Source organism: Berghia stephanieae, chromosome 6 (genome assembly GCF_034508935.2).
Source record: "Berghia stephanieae isolate SIO BIC M18660-M18661 chromosome 6, UCSD_Bste_1.3, whole genome shotgun sequence".
Lineage (NCBI taxonomy): Eukaryota > Metazoa > Mollusca > Gastropoda > Nudibranchia > Aeolidiidae > Berghia > Berghia stephanieae.
In genome coordinates this window covers 29,544,082-29,559,391 of record NC_088365.1, presented here as the reverse complement: position 1 = coordinate 29,559,391, position 15,310 = coordinate 29,544,082, and the positions used below count along the sequence as shown (strand labels likewise).

Here is a 15,310-nt window from a genome sequence, read left to right as displayed (position 1 = left end):
ACCTAGTTCTTTCATTAAGTTTTTTTGATGCCTGCTTGTACAACAATAAACAATTTATGAAATGCGTTTAACGTGGTAAATAATAATAATAATAATAATAATAATAATAATAATAATAATAATAATAATAATAATAATAATAATAACCACACAATAACAATAATGTACACATATCATAAAACTTATCAGGAGAGAGGGGCTCAGTTGTGTTTACTGGGTCAAATCAAATTCTTATGAAGAGTGATGAAGATAAGTTGTCAACATTTAGATTTTTTGAAAATCAGGAACGTTTATTGAAATACACAGGGATATTACTCAATATACATAAATAACACAGTGTTGTGATATAACAATAATATCAAAAGAATTGAGAAATGAACTCATTCCTCTCTCTTCCTTACAAAATGAAACAATAAACAATATTGAGCCGTGGGGTGATCGTGATAAATAAAACGAACTGATATGAACAGACATTAATTGTTCAGGTACATGAAAAAAATATGGAAAAAACATATGGAATTCTGAACGGCCTATGATAGAAAGTATAAGTATAAATATTAAATGATCAATATTTGTCTTGCCTTTGAAGTAAAAATAAAATGGCTATCAACAATTACACAGCTGGCATATAAAAAGTTAAATCCCTTTCAGTAAAATTTACATTTGTCGCTTATTTCAAATTGTAAAATAAAGTTTAAAAAGATGAAGTATTCTTGGACCTAATTTCCCAATGTAAATTGTGATTATGAAACGGAATCTATCACGTGAATTATTTGACAACTGGTTTTACAGCAGGTTTCAATTTTCCTTAAAAAGTTAAAAATATTACAAAAGCTACATCACGTCATGGAAAGGCGTCAAGAAAATAATAGTGTATGTTTCTAAAATGGCAGAAAATTTTGAGTTTTCTTCCCATGGCCTACTCTGTCATAAGAGCTTTTCTGACAGGAAGTGTTGAGACCAAAACAGAGTCAGTCTCCACATATGTTTGAACTCATTACCTGCCAGACAATGATTTAACAATGACACATTGACTTTCCTTAGATAATGATACATTCCATGACCATTGCCTTATTTCAAAATTAATTCACATTTTCTCACATTTGGCTAAACCAGAGAGGTAAGTTTTTGAGAGAAAAAAAAAGATAAACTTTTAAAACCATTCCTATATAAAATCGAACATATCATTATATAAAATAGTATTAGAAAGAGCAGAGACTAGGAGGTTGGTCTAAGAGCTTCTTGGCTGGTAAAAGAGAAATTCCTAAATACGTTTTGGTTCATTGTCTTGAGGAGAGCTGTATCAGGTGGGGTTAGTTGAGCTTTTTCTGCAGTAAAATCAGAATCGAAGTTGGAGCTGTCTGATGCATTTTTCTGGTTGAGAAAGCAAATTTTAAAGTGAGCTATATTTTTGGTGCAATCCAGTGGTCAAAGCATAGAACAAATGCAATTAAAAAAAAGACCAATTTTAAACCCAACAGAACCTAAGGTAACTGAGTGAAATATGGTTATTGTACTCTGAATGAAAAAGTTAGATTACTAAGTATCTGATAATTTGCCACAAATAGATTATAACTGATCGTAAATATCTATTTGTAACTCGACAACAACAAGTACTGACAAGTGGTAAAAACTATGAGAAATGGAATTGTCACAACTTCACTTACGACTTTTGGTTTGAAGGGAGGTGGTATCTGTCTGGCCTCAAGTTTTTCCCAGTCAATGTTGCGGAAAAACGGTTGTGAGTTGATTGGACCAGCACCACATGTAGTCATACCCAATCTGTCTGTAGGGTTACGCTCAAAAAGCTGTTAAGAAAAAAAGTTGCATTGAACAATACATGTTTGACTATTATGCTTTTTAATGGCGACATATTAACTCTCTATGATATTTATGTTCATGACCAAATTCCAAACAGAAAAAAAAAAGTTAAGGTGAAAAAGGTAAGATTTGATATAATGCAATAGCCACTAAATGTGATCAAACCCCCTTACTAGGGTATCAAGACAACAGCAATACTAAACAGGTAGGACGAGGCATCACACTTTTAAGGCGTTTTACTATTTTCAGAGACAACATTTTTTCCAGCCTGGTATTCATTCTGAGTATGGTGAGGAAATGTGACTAAAAAGCTTTTTTAAAGCACACACTTTTGCGTTCATGCACAGCAGGGCTCCGAACCTGGACCTACAGACTACAAACTGAATGTCATACCACTGGACCACAAAGCCAGATATAGCACATTCAAATTGTATAAAATTCAATAAGATATCGATCTGATGGCAAGTACTTTAACCACGCTCTAATTAAATTTAAAGCTTAACAAACAAATGTATCATAATTGACTCACCAGACTCATCATTGTGCATGCTTCCTTAGGCGTGGAGTGTGGGTATCGAGGTGTGTCATGAAGGATAGAATGGAACAAATCGTCTTCATCGTCACCATGGAAGGGTGACTGTCCAATCAGCATCTCATAAAGCAACACGCCAAACGACCACCAGTCTACAGAGCTGTTGTATTTTTGGCCTTTTAAGATCTGAGATCAAAATATTATCAGATATTTAAAAACAATTTAAGATATCGTAAGATAAATATCACTAACATTTTGCGTATTCAGAAATTAGGGTGTGTGATGGTCGAATGGATAAGGCATTGCACAAATGTACAGAGGAAATAGGTTCCCCTATGTTGGCATTTTTTCTTTTTTTTTTTTAAAGTAAGAAACTTAAACCATGTTGCTCATATTACAGTACAGCAACACACTGCGACTGACCCTTTTATCTCGGTCTTTCTCTGAGACAGACCCAAAAGACAAATTTATCCTTGAGGTAAATAAAATAACTTTCAAATATTATAATGTCAAGAATTGTAAAACAGTAACAAATTAGTAATAGTAATAGTATTAGTAATAACCTAATCTCCATTTCGGAAGAGTAATAGTAATGTTTAACTAAATGATCTAAAACTCAGAAAAGAAAGCCTTTAAAGATGCAAAAATTTTACAATAAAGGAATTTTCTGAAGGCTACACGAACTTTATTTAATATAAACAAAGCTAATAATAATTGTTTCAGAGAGTTTCATCAAAGGATTTAATGCCACCATTGCTACATCCTGTTTATCATTGGATTACAAATCCAAAAACCGGCACTAAATGTTGGATAACATAAATTTTATATATTTTAAAAAGATTAAAGAGAAATATTTCTCTTTTCTATACAACGCAAATAAAAAACAAAACAACGCAGTCTTTAAGATGAGAATAATTAATAAGTCAACTACATAAAAAAAAAAAAAATCCTATCATGTGTTCAAAACTAAAAATAACTGATATGAACCACATACTTCTGGAGCAATATAGTCTGGTGTTCCACAGAAAGTTGTAGCCCTGTTATCACCAAATATTTTTTCTTTGCACATTCCAAAATCAGCAATTTTAATATGGCCATCTTTATCCAACATCACGTTGTCTAGTTTGAGATCTCTGTGGTTGTAAATTGAAAACACATTATAATGCCATTAAATTAAAGAAAAAACAAACAAACAAAAAAGAACAAAAATAACATCAATGAATAAAAGATAAAGCAAGCAAAAAAATCAAACAAAACAAACAAAACAAAAAACAAACGAAAAACAAAAACAAAAGAAAAAAAAAGATAAAAAAAAGAAAGAAAGAAAGAAAAAACCCCAAAAATCAGATCAAAACAAAAACTTGATGGAAAAAATTAATTCAAATCTAAAATTAATATCAATATGTGGATATCGGTTGAATTATGCTTGTGAGTAATAGACATATATGGTATTCCAATTCAAAGAATTATATTATGAAAAGGAAAAAAAACAAAACAACATAAATGTATTCTTTTGCCACTCTGGTGATCTTTTGTACTCAGCCATTCATTGTTAGAGAAATGCACAAAAGCAAACTGACTCACAAAGAAATGAATATACCAATTAACATAAATACAAATATATAAAGGATATCTAAATAGAAAACCTGTGATAAAAATACAAAGGGCATCAAGTTAAATATTTCATTATTAATAAATAAGATAAATTATATCAAATTGGCACAAAATGTAAAATTGAATAAACAAAAAGATACCCCCCCCCCCAAAAAAAAAATATGAACAAATGAAAAAGAAAAAAAGATTATTTTAAAAACACACATAAACACTAAACAAACAAAATAAAAACAAAATACAAAGAAAACAAAACAACCCCCCCCCCCAAAAAAAAAAAACAACAACAAACAAACAAACAAAACGAACACAGAATATTAAACCTGTGATTCACCTGTAAATAATTCCATTACGATGTAAGAATTGTAGACCACAGGTAATTTCTGCTGCATAGAATCTGAAAGGAACAATCAATTGGTCAAAATTAAAAATAATTAGAGGACTAATATCTACCATCTGCTCTGATGCATTTGCACCTATATGTCTGTCCACGATATCATAGCTGCCAACTTTTCAAAAATAAAATAAGGAACGCTCATTTGGCCCGGGATGAGGGGACGATGTGTGCCCCCCCCCCCCCCCTTCATCGAATCGCAACATATAAAAGTCAGCCTTTTTAATTACTATTACTAACACTAACAAGTTTGAGATAACAGAGGCCAGTCCAAAAGTTGCTAAATTATCGGGTTTAGTACCAGCACATTTGAATCGTTAAAATGACACTTTCCACAATGAGATCAAAATTTCAGAACAGACAATATAAAGAAAGAATTCAACTGCCTCAACTTTGATAAGGACCAATACACAAGAAGCACAATTGTAAAATAAATGAAATAACTTAAGATGGTTAGAAATGCATAACTGCCAACTGGTACATCACTTGAGAGGGCGTTTTGGGGTAAAAATTAGGTGAGTTCAGATAAAAAGTAGACGATTGCATATATGTTTCCTTTCATGCAACATAATGGTCTTTAAGTAGTATACTATAATAGTAGTTATAGTAAAATGCACCTTGAAATATTAGAGAATTCCTATTTCTTTACTTTGACAAGATAAACACACCTAAAAATGGAGTATACTTATTTTTCTTGAACCTAAACCGTTACAAAAGCTTGCTTGAAAAAAAAAAAATTAAAATCAGATGAAGATGTTTTTTAAAGGGATTAAATTTATATATTTCATAAATTAATAAAGGGAAATAATCATTGTCATGTTTGATCTATATAAGCAATTGATTTTCTGATTGAATTCCTTCCAATCAAAGATGTGGATTTAATTTTATTCTTAATTAAAATAATATTTGTAACTAATAGTGAAAGTATCAATACTGTCTTAGAATATTCAAAGTATATCGAGGCTAACATCCATATTCTATGGAAATCTCCAATACATTATGAAAGGTTTGAGTAAAATACAGGCGTCATATAAACGAATGGAACTTTTTAAATTGTTGAAAATCATTTATGATAGAGGCATAATTCAAATTAAAGAGCTACACAAATGGAGATTATGCTCTCACTGGACACCAATAATAACAATAATAGTAGTAGTAATAGTAATAATAATGGATCAATAATAATAATTCATTAGGCTCACATGCCTTTTTTACCACAAATTAGTCAAAAATTACAAAATACGGATTTTGAACTAAAAATAAGGACTTACGGACTCAGGAAGTCAAATACGGAACAAATCCGTTTTTAACGGAACGATTGGCAGCTATGCGATATGTTATGTTTGGGTAGACCAGTATCAGTATTTTCAATACCTTTTCACCACTTTTATCTAATTTTGCATTACTTATTATTAAAATCTTGATAAGTAAAATATTCCAAAAAGATTTCTACATGTAATGATGGAATGACTATAAAGACCCATCGCTTACTGTGCTCTCTGAAAGTCAAATTTTCCGGAAACTTGTATATGGAACATGAGATCTCCTCCATTCAGATACTCCATCACAAAGAACAGATGACTCTGGGGAAATGAATGATTAATTAATTACTATACCAGTTAGTCAAATCAAATAATCATATTAGTATTAGAAAGCCTTGTATCTTAATGTATTATAATTATCAAGACAAGTAACAACCTAGAAACGACTATTTCATTATACCATATATCAATTACCAGGTCAACTGAAAACTTATAATAGCGCACCCAGCAAAAGAAAAAAAAAGACAAACTGATGACAACTTAGAACGTTGCGATTTTTTTCTCTCTCTGTGTAACTGTTATTAAACTCTCTCCATAATCTAAAAACCCTTATCCCCATATTTCCACTAAACTTAAAATAATTGCTCGCAGTTACCTATTCACATGGTTATGAAAAAAAAATGTTCAGGTCTTGAACAATGCCCACACTGAACTGTTGCACATTTCAATGCCTATTATCAGCTTTGTGTAAAACGGGCACTGTTGCATCACATGATATTTTCATTTAATGTTATCGTAAGGAAAGCAACTTATTTCTCAGTTATAATAGACAACTGTGGTGATCATGTATAAATAGGTCCCATTATTTCCTTTTAGTTTTCTGTCAATATGCCTTAACTTAAAAACAAGATTATTACACTAGTCAAACTTGTTCATATATAATAGTTAATTAAGAAGACAAGGAAAAGTGACTGCTCAAGTGAGGTTTTGAGTATTCTCAGTTACACTTGCTTCCCTTGATAAAAGACTGGATTTCTTATCAAAGGATAAAATAGGCTATTGCCGCAATGCTAAATACAGTGGCCCTTCTCTAATTTGGAACTTCACAATCTGGATGTCACCATTATCCGGAAAGGTTCCCTGGGGACAGATTTTTTTTCTTCTTTATTTGTACTCTTTCGGGACTGATTCCACTATCTGGATGTCTCTGTAATCCGGACAAAATGCTGGTAGCAGAGGTGTTCGTATTGGAGAGACATAACTGTATATCAAATTTGAAGTTTTCTCATGAGGCAAAGTTATCCCATTAATGCTCACAAAAGAATGCAAGGTAATACCTTATTTTACAAGGTGGTGAGTGGATGTGTAAGGAATGTATGTTTGTATCCCATGGATAAGGAAATCAAGGTAATAACTTATCTTGGAAAGTGCTATGTGCATGTGTAAGGAATGTATGTTTGCATCCCATATATAAGGAAATCAATGTAATACCTTATTTTGGAAGGTGCTGTGTAGATGTGTAAGGAATGGATGTTTGCATCCCATTGATAAGACACGTTTTTCAATCATAGTGCATTCAACATCGTCATCCTCTAGTACCACATCTTTACGTAGAGCTTTGATAGCGAAGAACTGACCTGTCTCTTTCATCTCTGCCAACATGACCTACAAGAATTTTTACAATACAAAGGACTTAAATTTTCTTTGTGAAAAACAACTGATGATGATGATGAGGATGATGATAAAAACACAACAACAACAACAACAACAGCAATAATAATAATAATAATAATAATAATAATAATAATAATAATAATAATAATAATAATAATAATAATAATAATGATAAAGATGACAAAACTTTTCAGTAAAAGAATTCCAAACTGTAATAAGTCATTGCCTTGGTGATTCCCCCCCCCCCCCCCCTCATCCTCTTCCTCGTAATCTTCCTCTTATCCTTCTCCTTATCCCCATAGCATGTTGATAAGAGGACATTGTGGCAATCTGATATATTCATGTTAGTTGGTGGATACAACAATTGTAGTAGGCACCTTTCCAAAGCTGCCTTTCCCAAGAGTTTTGAGAAAAGTGAAATCTTCTGGTCCAAACTTGCGTAGTTCAACAGCTGGTATTCCTTCTCCAGTAGGTACATCATCTACATCCCATACTTGTTGATAGCTTGTGTCATCGTCACTGTCGTCGTCATCACCAACCTGTTGGGCTTGCTGTTAGGGAGAGAAAGGTTGAAAATGAAATAAAATAAAACGGCTACCTAAAGACTGACTGTTGGTGTGAATGAGAGAAATATTGATGGATGGATGGCAGGGGCCAGGTAAAAACAACGTTGCAAACAGATAGGAATGGAGACTGAAAATAGCGACCTTGTGTTCAAATAGCACGGAATGGATCTGTAACAAAACATGACTGCATGTAAATAGGTCTTCTGCATTTTCATTTTCATGTCAAAAGTGCTACAGACAGATTGTTTTACATGTTCCCCCCATCAGGGAATATGGAACACACTTTTCATATCAAGATACACATAGTCGCATGCCAGTCACGATTTGTGGATTAAGGTGTGTCTGATATATTCGATTAAATGGAATTGTCAGGTGGGACAGTTTTTAAAAAACATAATCATGCCTTCAAGCCTTTGATTAATAGAATTAACTGCAATGTTTAGCTAGCTCAAAATGAAGCTGGCTCTGAGACATTTATTATATGATAAAAAGTGACTATTTTCCATGAGATAAAAAAAAAAGAAGTAAAAATCAAAGGATGTTTTTTGTTAAGACTACTGCAAAACCAGTCAATGTGTAGTAATATTTCTGCGCTTTACGTACGCTCTTTGCCTTGATGGCATAAGGGAGGTAAATCAATTAAACAGCCAACTATAGTACTAGGGCAGGATTAATATCCAATGATTTTCTAGGTGAGTTTTAACAGCGATATATAACAATATGTCTTATTGAAATAGATACTCCGTTTTAGTCTAAACTGTTTAAAATGTATTTTCAAAGATATTATACACTACAAGCTACAATTAATATACTCACACTGGCAGTAGACGGAGTGGGCCCCAGTTTTTTCTTATCGGGAGTGGAAGAGATCCTGACTGACTGTAAAGCTTCAGCCAGCATCCGTTGATTGACTCCACAGAGATTGGGCATGAACTTCTCACACTTTCTGTGAGAGTTGGTATTACACACTGGGGAGTGGTAATAGAAAATATAAATAAATTGCATAAATAACAAAATCCTTTTATCGTGATAATGTAATAGCAAATAAAAAAAGTAAATGAAATAAATTTCATTTATTCATTCCATGGGGGAATTCATCTTTCGAAGATTGAGATAATGCAAGTTGTTGGATGCAGATCACGTCTCAAAATTTATCTATAAGGGCCACTATTATTGCTCAAAGAAAATAAAAGCAAAAAGAAATGCCGACAACAATCTGTAGCTGAGTTCTCCAAGTCTAAGTAGAATGCTTTATCTATTTGGCCATCTTCCCTTCTGTATTAGTAATGAACTTCTAATGGTAGTGATTGGTTGCCTGACTTTAAATGAATCTGACAGAAAAATACTTTCTGATCCAAAGGGTAGCAATTGATTGTTATTGTCCTTATAGTGCTTTAGGACACAACCCCCCCCCCCCCCCCCCCCAAACTCTAGCTACATTGGCCCTAATTCTGAATAGGACCATTATTACTATCTGGAGCCAATCATATAAACATAATATATGATCGGATTTGTGAAAGGCATTGGAAATAACATGATGGGAATTAGAAAATGAAAAAAAGTACACACTACACACCTTCACACTTAACTCCTTGTCTGAATAACCCAAACAACATGGAACCACAGTGATCACAGAAAGTGGGTGATTTGTAATTGTAGACTTTGAACCGATGAGGGATGTTGATGTTGAACCGTTCTGTGAGAAGCTGAAATAGAGCAATGAGCCAACAATTTTGAGTCATGTCAGTGCTGTTTTCTTTTTTTTTTTTTTTTTTTAATGATGATGTAAAGAGGTAAAAAAAAAAAATGCAATTCTAGATCCTCAAAGGAAGAATTTAACTTTCTAACATAATTTTTCTAACATTAGTTCTTGGTTGTGAAGAATTACCTTTTGGAAACAGCACATTGCGAAGCGGTGAAAAATGCTTATTATTACTTCATTTACACTCCTGACATTATAGGTTTAAAGGTCTCATGCCATTTAAACATACGACCAGCCGTCTCAATTGGTATAATGTTTAGTGAAACAAAAGCTGAAAATTGATTTAAAATTATAAGGTATAACAAAATTTGAATTAAGTTCAATGTTTTCACAGAGAAGAGTGAAAGTAGTTCTGAAGATAAATAATATAACTTAAATCCTCTTTGTTTGGTTTGTCTTGACATAATACCTAACGCAATTGGCCATAAACGCTAAACTTCTTGTAAAAACATCTATAGATAGAATGAAGTTGACGTAACTCAGGTCTTTGTTATTGTTTTTTACCATCCATGTTTATGAGTAATTCTCACAGTACTGTATTAGTCAGACTATAAACGTTCAAGGTTACACATAGTTTTGTGTGTTATATTTCCAGATGGCAATGTTGTGAGTTTCTTAACCAAGTGCACAGTATCTATAGAGAATTTACATTTCAACATTTTAATAGAAACATAGAAGAATCTTAAAATTTAATGTTGAATGCAAGCTGCAGTTAAGTTACAGAGTCTTTCCGCATGACTGGTGTGCTATTCAAAGGGTAGTGAGCAATTGCTACTGTTCATTTAACATTACAGAAACCATGATAAAACCTGGCTTCACTGTATTCAAGGCTCTACAGCTACTGTCACGAAAAATTAAGTAGTAATGAACAGGGTTCATAATTGTCAATACTTACCATAGTCTCGCGACTGTCTTTGGCAGTACCAGGACATCGGCCCAGGATTTTGTCATGGCATTTCTTATGAACAGCACAGTTGCAGACTAGAGGAAATATAAAATTTGATCGTCAACATTATCATGATTACCATCGTTATCATCACCATCCTCACCATCATCATTATTGTTGTTTTTGTTATCATAATAACAATGATGATGATGATGATGATGATGATGATCATCATCATCATCATCATCATTGCATTGTCGTTGTCTTCTTTATCATCATAACAATCAACGTCATCATATATATATATATATATATATATATATATATATATATATATATATATATATATATATATATATATATATATATATATATATATATATATATATATATATATATATACATAGATACCACTACAGGATTTAACTCCCTTTGATGTAACAGATAAAAGCATAAATGAATTTCAGACAAATTGAAATGCAATAATCAATTAATAAACCTTCTTTAGCAACAAATCTAAGCTATTTCAAAGGTAATCTTCTCGACGGCAGCTATTTGGATAGAGGCTTACCTTTGCATTGGTATCCTTGTTTGTTCAAACCCCTGAAATATGAACAATGGTAGATTTATTGGAATCTGATATATAAATAAATATATATAAGAATGGTATATAAATGAATAAATAAATAAATAAAAATAAGTATAAGTAAATAAATTTTAAAATATAAATATTTGAACAGCTCATGGCAATCCATTAACACATTTCTCCATACACGCACATGACACACATCAAACAAGCAGAAAGTATATCATGATCCCCCCTCCCACCCCCCCCCCCCCCCCCACTCCCCCTAGAGCCTTACTCTGTATATCAACAAGCTCAAATCGCTTAACAGTAACGTGACTACCTTCACTCAAAAATGCAATATGAAATGAAGCAATATTATAATTCTACAGTGCTATTTATTAAACAGAAATGTTTAAAGATGTTTTAAAAAGAAATCTGCATCATTACTGTATCTGATATATCTTGGAAGGGAGTTCCAGATAAGGGGTGCTGAATATTCAAACGCATGCTGGCCAAATTTGCGAGTCATTTTTGGCTTCACAAGTATGTGATTATCAGACTTTGATCTCAGATCTTTAAACTCAGAAAGATAAACCCAAAAAATAGTCGCCCAACTCAAAAACAAAACAAAAAAACAAAACAAAAACAATACCATACAATAAATCAAACAAAAAAATAACCCCAACAAAAACAAAGCAAAATCAAAAAAACAAAAAGAAATAAAAAGGAATAAAAAAAATTCTAAACAACCAAAAAAACAAAAAACAAACCCCAAACAAACAAAAAGCAAAAACAACCCCCCCCCCCCCCCCCAAAAAAAAAAAAACAACAACCCAAAATCAAACAAAAAAACAACCCCCCCCCCCCACCCCAACACACACATACATACAAACACATACACCCACACTCTTTCTATGAGGCTATATTCGCATTCCCGTAACAAAGCGACATTCAAATTCGGCGCAAAATCTCAAATAAAATACCCCAATAGGGCCAAATTGAATGTTCTAATGAAAGAAATTATACCATTGGTTCAATTTATAGTACTTTTGTAGAGAGTAGGATTGGATTACATTTTTTTTGTAGAACAGATTTTGCTCTGGCCGCACAGTGTGGCCAATGGCGCTGAAAGAGTTAAGCTGGGGAGAAAAAAAAACCCAACAAATAAACAAATACTCATTAACACACAGACACACACACACACACACACACACACAGAGAGAGAGAGAGAGAGAGAGAAAAAAAAAAAAGAGAGAGAGAGAGAGAGAGAGAGAGAGAGAGAGAGAGAGAGAGAGAGAGAGAGAGAGACTAAATCCAAAACCCGATAAGAACTACTTAAGCCATTCCTCTTACCATAAAAACGCTTGGCAAAAGGAGCAGAAAGCTGGGGTTCTGAAAAACTTGGCTATAAAATGATGACCCTTGACCTCGTGGACTTTCTGTTGTTTCATGGCGCCACGTCGAACGAATCGGGGCTTTTTACCAAGAATGACCTCATTGTTTTGAGTAGTTTCTGCCGATATAGACCAACGGTTCATATTATGGGGAGATGGTCAATGCACTAATTTTTGAATACACAATTTATTAATTTCTTTGAATTATCGTTAAAAAAAAAGTAAATAGATAAATAAACAAAAGAAAATAAATAAGTAAATGAATTATAAATAGATAAATAAATAGAAGGGAACTAATCGTGTACGTTTCCAACATGTAACTATCTTATTAATTTGGTCGTCTCCCTTACTCTTACCTTCCTGTTGTACTTCGCCATTCTCGGGATAGTGTCTGACTTGGACTTGTAAGCGTCCTTTAGGCTTGAGATCCAGCTAGAAAGGATGATAGGTCAAATTGCAAATTAATATACTGCGTATCTACACTTCTAGAACATATTTTCACTTTTGGCCAGAAAACCATAATAATCATTTTGTTTGAATATCGAGATATAAAGTCGACCTCAAACGCGTCGATATGTTTTGGCTCCGAAACTTTTCTGAAGACTCCGGTTTACTTTTCACATAAAATTCTCAGAAAGCGCATTTTACTCTGCGGCACCATCAATCTGGAAATCTCTATAGGTCTTTACACGAAGGGTTCATACTATAATTTTGAGTACTTCAAGTCTAGGCCGAAGAGAGAATAATTTAAATTAACTTTTCCTTAATATCATTATTTCAAGACCAAGTTCTTCACATCCCATTGGCATCAGAATAACTTAACAGATGACCTTCAATTGTAGCATTTAATTTTCTTAAAATTCTCTTGTCTTGTAAAGTGCTATTGAACACGTTCTGCGGAGACGACTGGCGCTCATTAATTTTATTCATAGTTATTTATATTTAAGACTATATGACAAATTGTTTAATTTTTTATTTTTTTCTAGATTAAAGAACGTAAATTTTCCGGTCGATTTTAGAGAAATGTTTTGTTAGTATACTGTTTAACCACAACACATTCAATGGAATCGACACATGCCTGGTTCGTTCATTTATGTACTATTAACTGACGGATATGAATTTTTTGGGCTTCTACAAAACGATAAGTTATAATGTCAATGTCAGATTAGATTAACAGAATATACGTGTGTGTGTGTGTGTGTGTGTGTGTGTGTGTATGTATGTGTGTGTAATGGGATGTGTCTTGATCATTTCAAAGCTATTAAAGAAGGATACACAATTACGTTCTAAATGATGTTTTAAAAAAAATACATGTTACAGATCAGACTGGACGGAACGGTGTGTTTGACGTCAAGTGCATGAGAATAACTTTGTCTTTTTTTTAGTCAATGGAAGAGTAAGCTGATTTCAAGAATGAATACCTTAAGGCTGATACTGATAGGTAATAATCTAGATTGTATATATAAGAGAGAGAGAGAGAGAGAGAGAGAGAGAGAGAGAGAGAGAGGGAGGGAGAGAGAGAGAGGGGGGGGGGGGGAGAGTAAAAGATATATAGGAGAGCTGCGCCGGTGTTACCAATACTTAGCTTCTATACCAGTTCAAATCATTCGTTTGGACAGAAAAATAAATAAAAAACTTACCGCTAACCGTCAAAAGCAGTTTAGATTTGAAGATGCATTTGTTTTCTATCAAAAAACATTCGGTAATAGACAATCCTTGATGAATTTCAAAAGTTGTGTTTGAAATTATTTATATCCTAAATTTTTTCATGGTTCATTCCTCGCGATATCGTGTGGGTTTCCGTCTGTTACTACGTCTGGTGCCGGTGCAGTGCAAGCAAACAGGTTTTTTTAAAAATTTATTGGAAGAAAAAATAACATAAAAAGCTGTACCCACCTAAAAGATGGGTATCAATTTGGTGCATTATGTTGCTAGTAAAAACATTCGGTGGATTAGAAATTAAAGTTGTGAAGATGTCTTGTTTTCTGGTTAGTGTGTCGCGTATATCGTGTGTGTGCTGTGTATTCTGACGTTTGGTGCTTTTGTTGCTTTTTTGCAGCAAACAAGGTTTTTAAAAGTTTATTGAGAAAAAGACGGAAAAGTGTCCCTAGATAGGTAGCAATTTGGTGCATGTGCAGTAAAATTGGTGCGCAATAGTCGTGCGGATGGGACTGTGTGTGTGTGCGTGTGTGTGTGGTGGGTGTTGTGGTGTGTGTGTCTTTTTTTTTTTGGGGGGGGGGGGGGGGGGGGGGGGGGGGGGGGGGGGGGGGGGGGGGGGGGGGGAGTGCCTACGTACACGGTATCGGGGCATCTAGCCTCAGGATCTACGTACACGTAAACTGGTTTACCGTTGCAACACAAGCAATAGATGGTCCTCGCTGTCGTGACCACGCGCGCTCGTGTGTGTGTGTGTGTGTGTGTGTTGTTTTTTTTATAAAAAATCAAAACAATTTTAACCATTAATGGCGAGATTCCATCTTACACTCCCCAAACTCCAGATCTTAGTCTTAATGTTATCATTAAAAGACAAGCTTTGCGATTTATAGTTTAATTGAAGCCCGAGTCGAAATATACTCTTACTACTGCTCTCTTGGTGGAAACGATTTATTCTGCATAAGCAATCTGGAGAAAAAAATCAGTGTCACTGTAAAAGGTTAAAATTTCACGAAGTACGCACCGTGAACACCGCTGTAACAATCCTTTGATCTACGTCATCAGGCAACCCATTGTTTCTTTCATCTTTTCCCATTCCCCCTTACTATCCCCCCCCCCCATTCCCCCGCCCATCTCTCTCTCCCTCCCTCTCTCTCTCTCTCTCCCTCCTCTCTCTCTCTCTCTCT

General features: G+C 33.8%; 1 protein-coding gene across 6 annotated transcripts in view; it reads right to left on the bottom strand.

Moving 5' to 3' along the window:
- Positions 1 to 334: 334 nt before the first annotated feature.
- LOC144974811 (protein kinase C delta type-like) overlaps positions 335 to 15,310 on the bottom strand; it is a 181,918-nt gene continuing 166,942 nt past the window's right edge. For 4 of the 6 annotated variants that reach the window (XM_078918105.1, XM_078918106.1, XM_078918103.1 and 1 more), the window contains 14 exons: positions 12,827 to 12,902; positions 12,430 to 12,589; positions 11,080 to 11,111; positions 10,518 to 10,603; positions 9,437 to 9,566; positions 8,677 to 8,828; positions 7,672 to 7,845; positions 7,112 to 7,285; positions 5,850 to 5,941; positions 4,299 to 4,361; positions 3,348 to 3,486; positions 2,351 to 2,539; positions 1,668 to 1,808; positions 1,082 to 1,374 (listed from right to left, as the gene is read on the bottom strand). In XM_078918105.1, the coding sequence (XP_078774231.1) occupies positions 1,219 to 1,374; positions 1,668 to 1,808; positions 2,351 to 2,539; positions 3,348 to 3,486; positions 4,299 to 4,361; positions 5,850 to 5,941; positions 7,112 to 7,285; positions 7,672 to 7,845; positions 8,677 to 8,828; positions 9,437 to 9,566; positions 10,518 to 10,603; positions 11,080 to 11,111; positions 12,430 to 12,589; positions 12,827 to 12,902 (1,764 nt within the window). In that variant the 3' untranslated portion in view covers positions 1,082 to 1,218. Of the gene's footprint in view, positions 1,375 to 1,667; positions 1,809 to 2,350; positions 2,540 to 3,347; positions 3,487 to 4,298; positions 4,362 to 5,849; positions 5,942 to 7,111; positions 7,286 to 7,671; positions 7,846 to 8,676; positions 8,829 to 9,436; positions 9,567 to 10,517; positions 10,604 to 11,079; positions 11,112 to 12,429; positions 12,590 to 12,826; positions 12,903 to 15,310 lie in introns of all 6 variants that reach the window. The other 2 variants (XM_078918102.1, XM_078918104.1) reach the window with 2 other exon arrangements.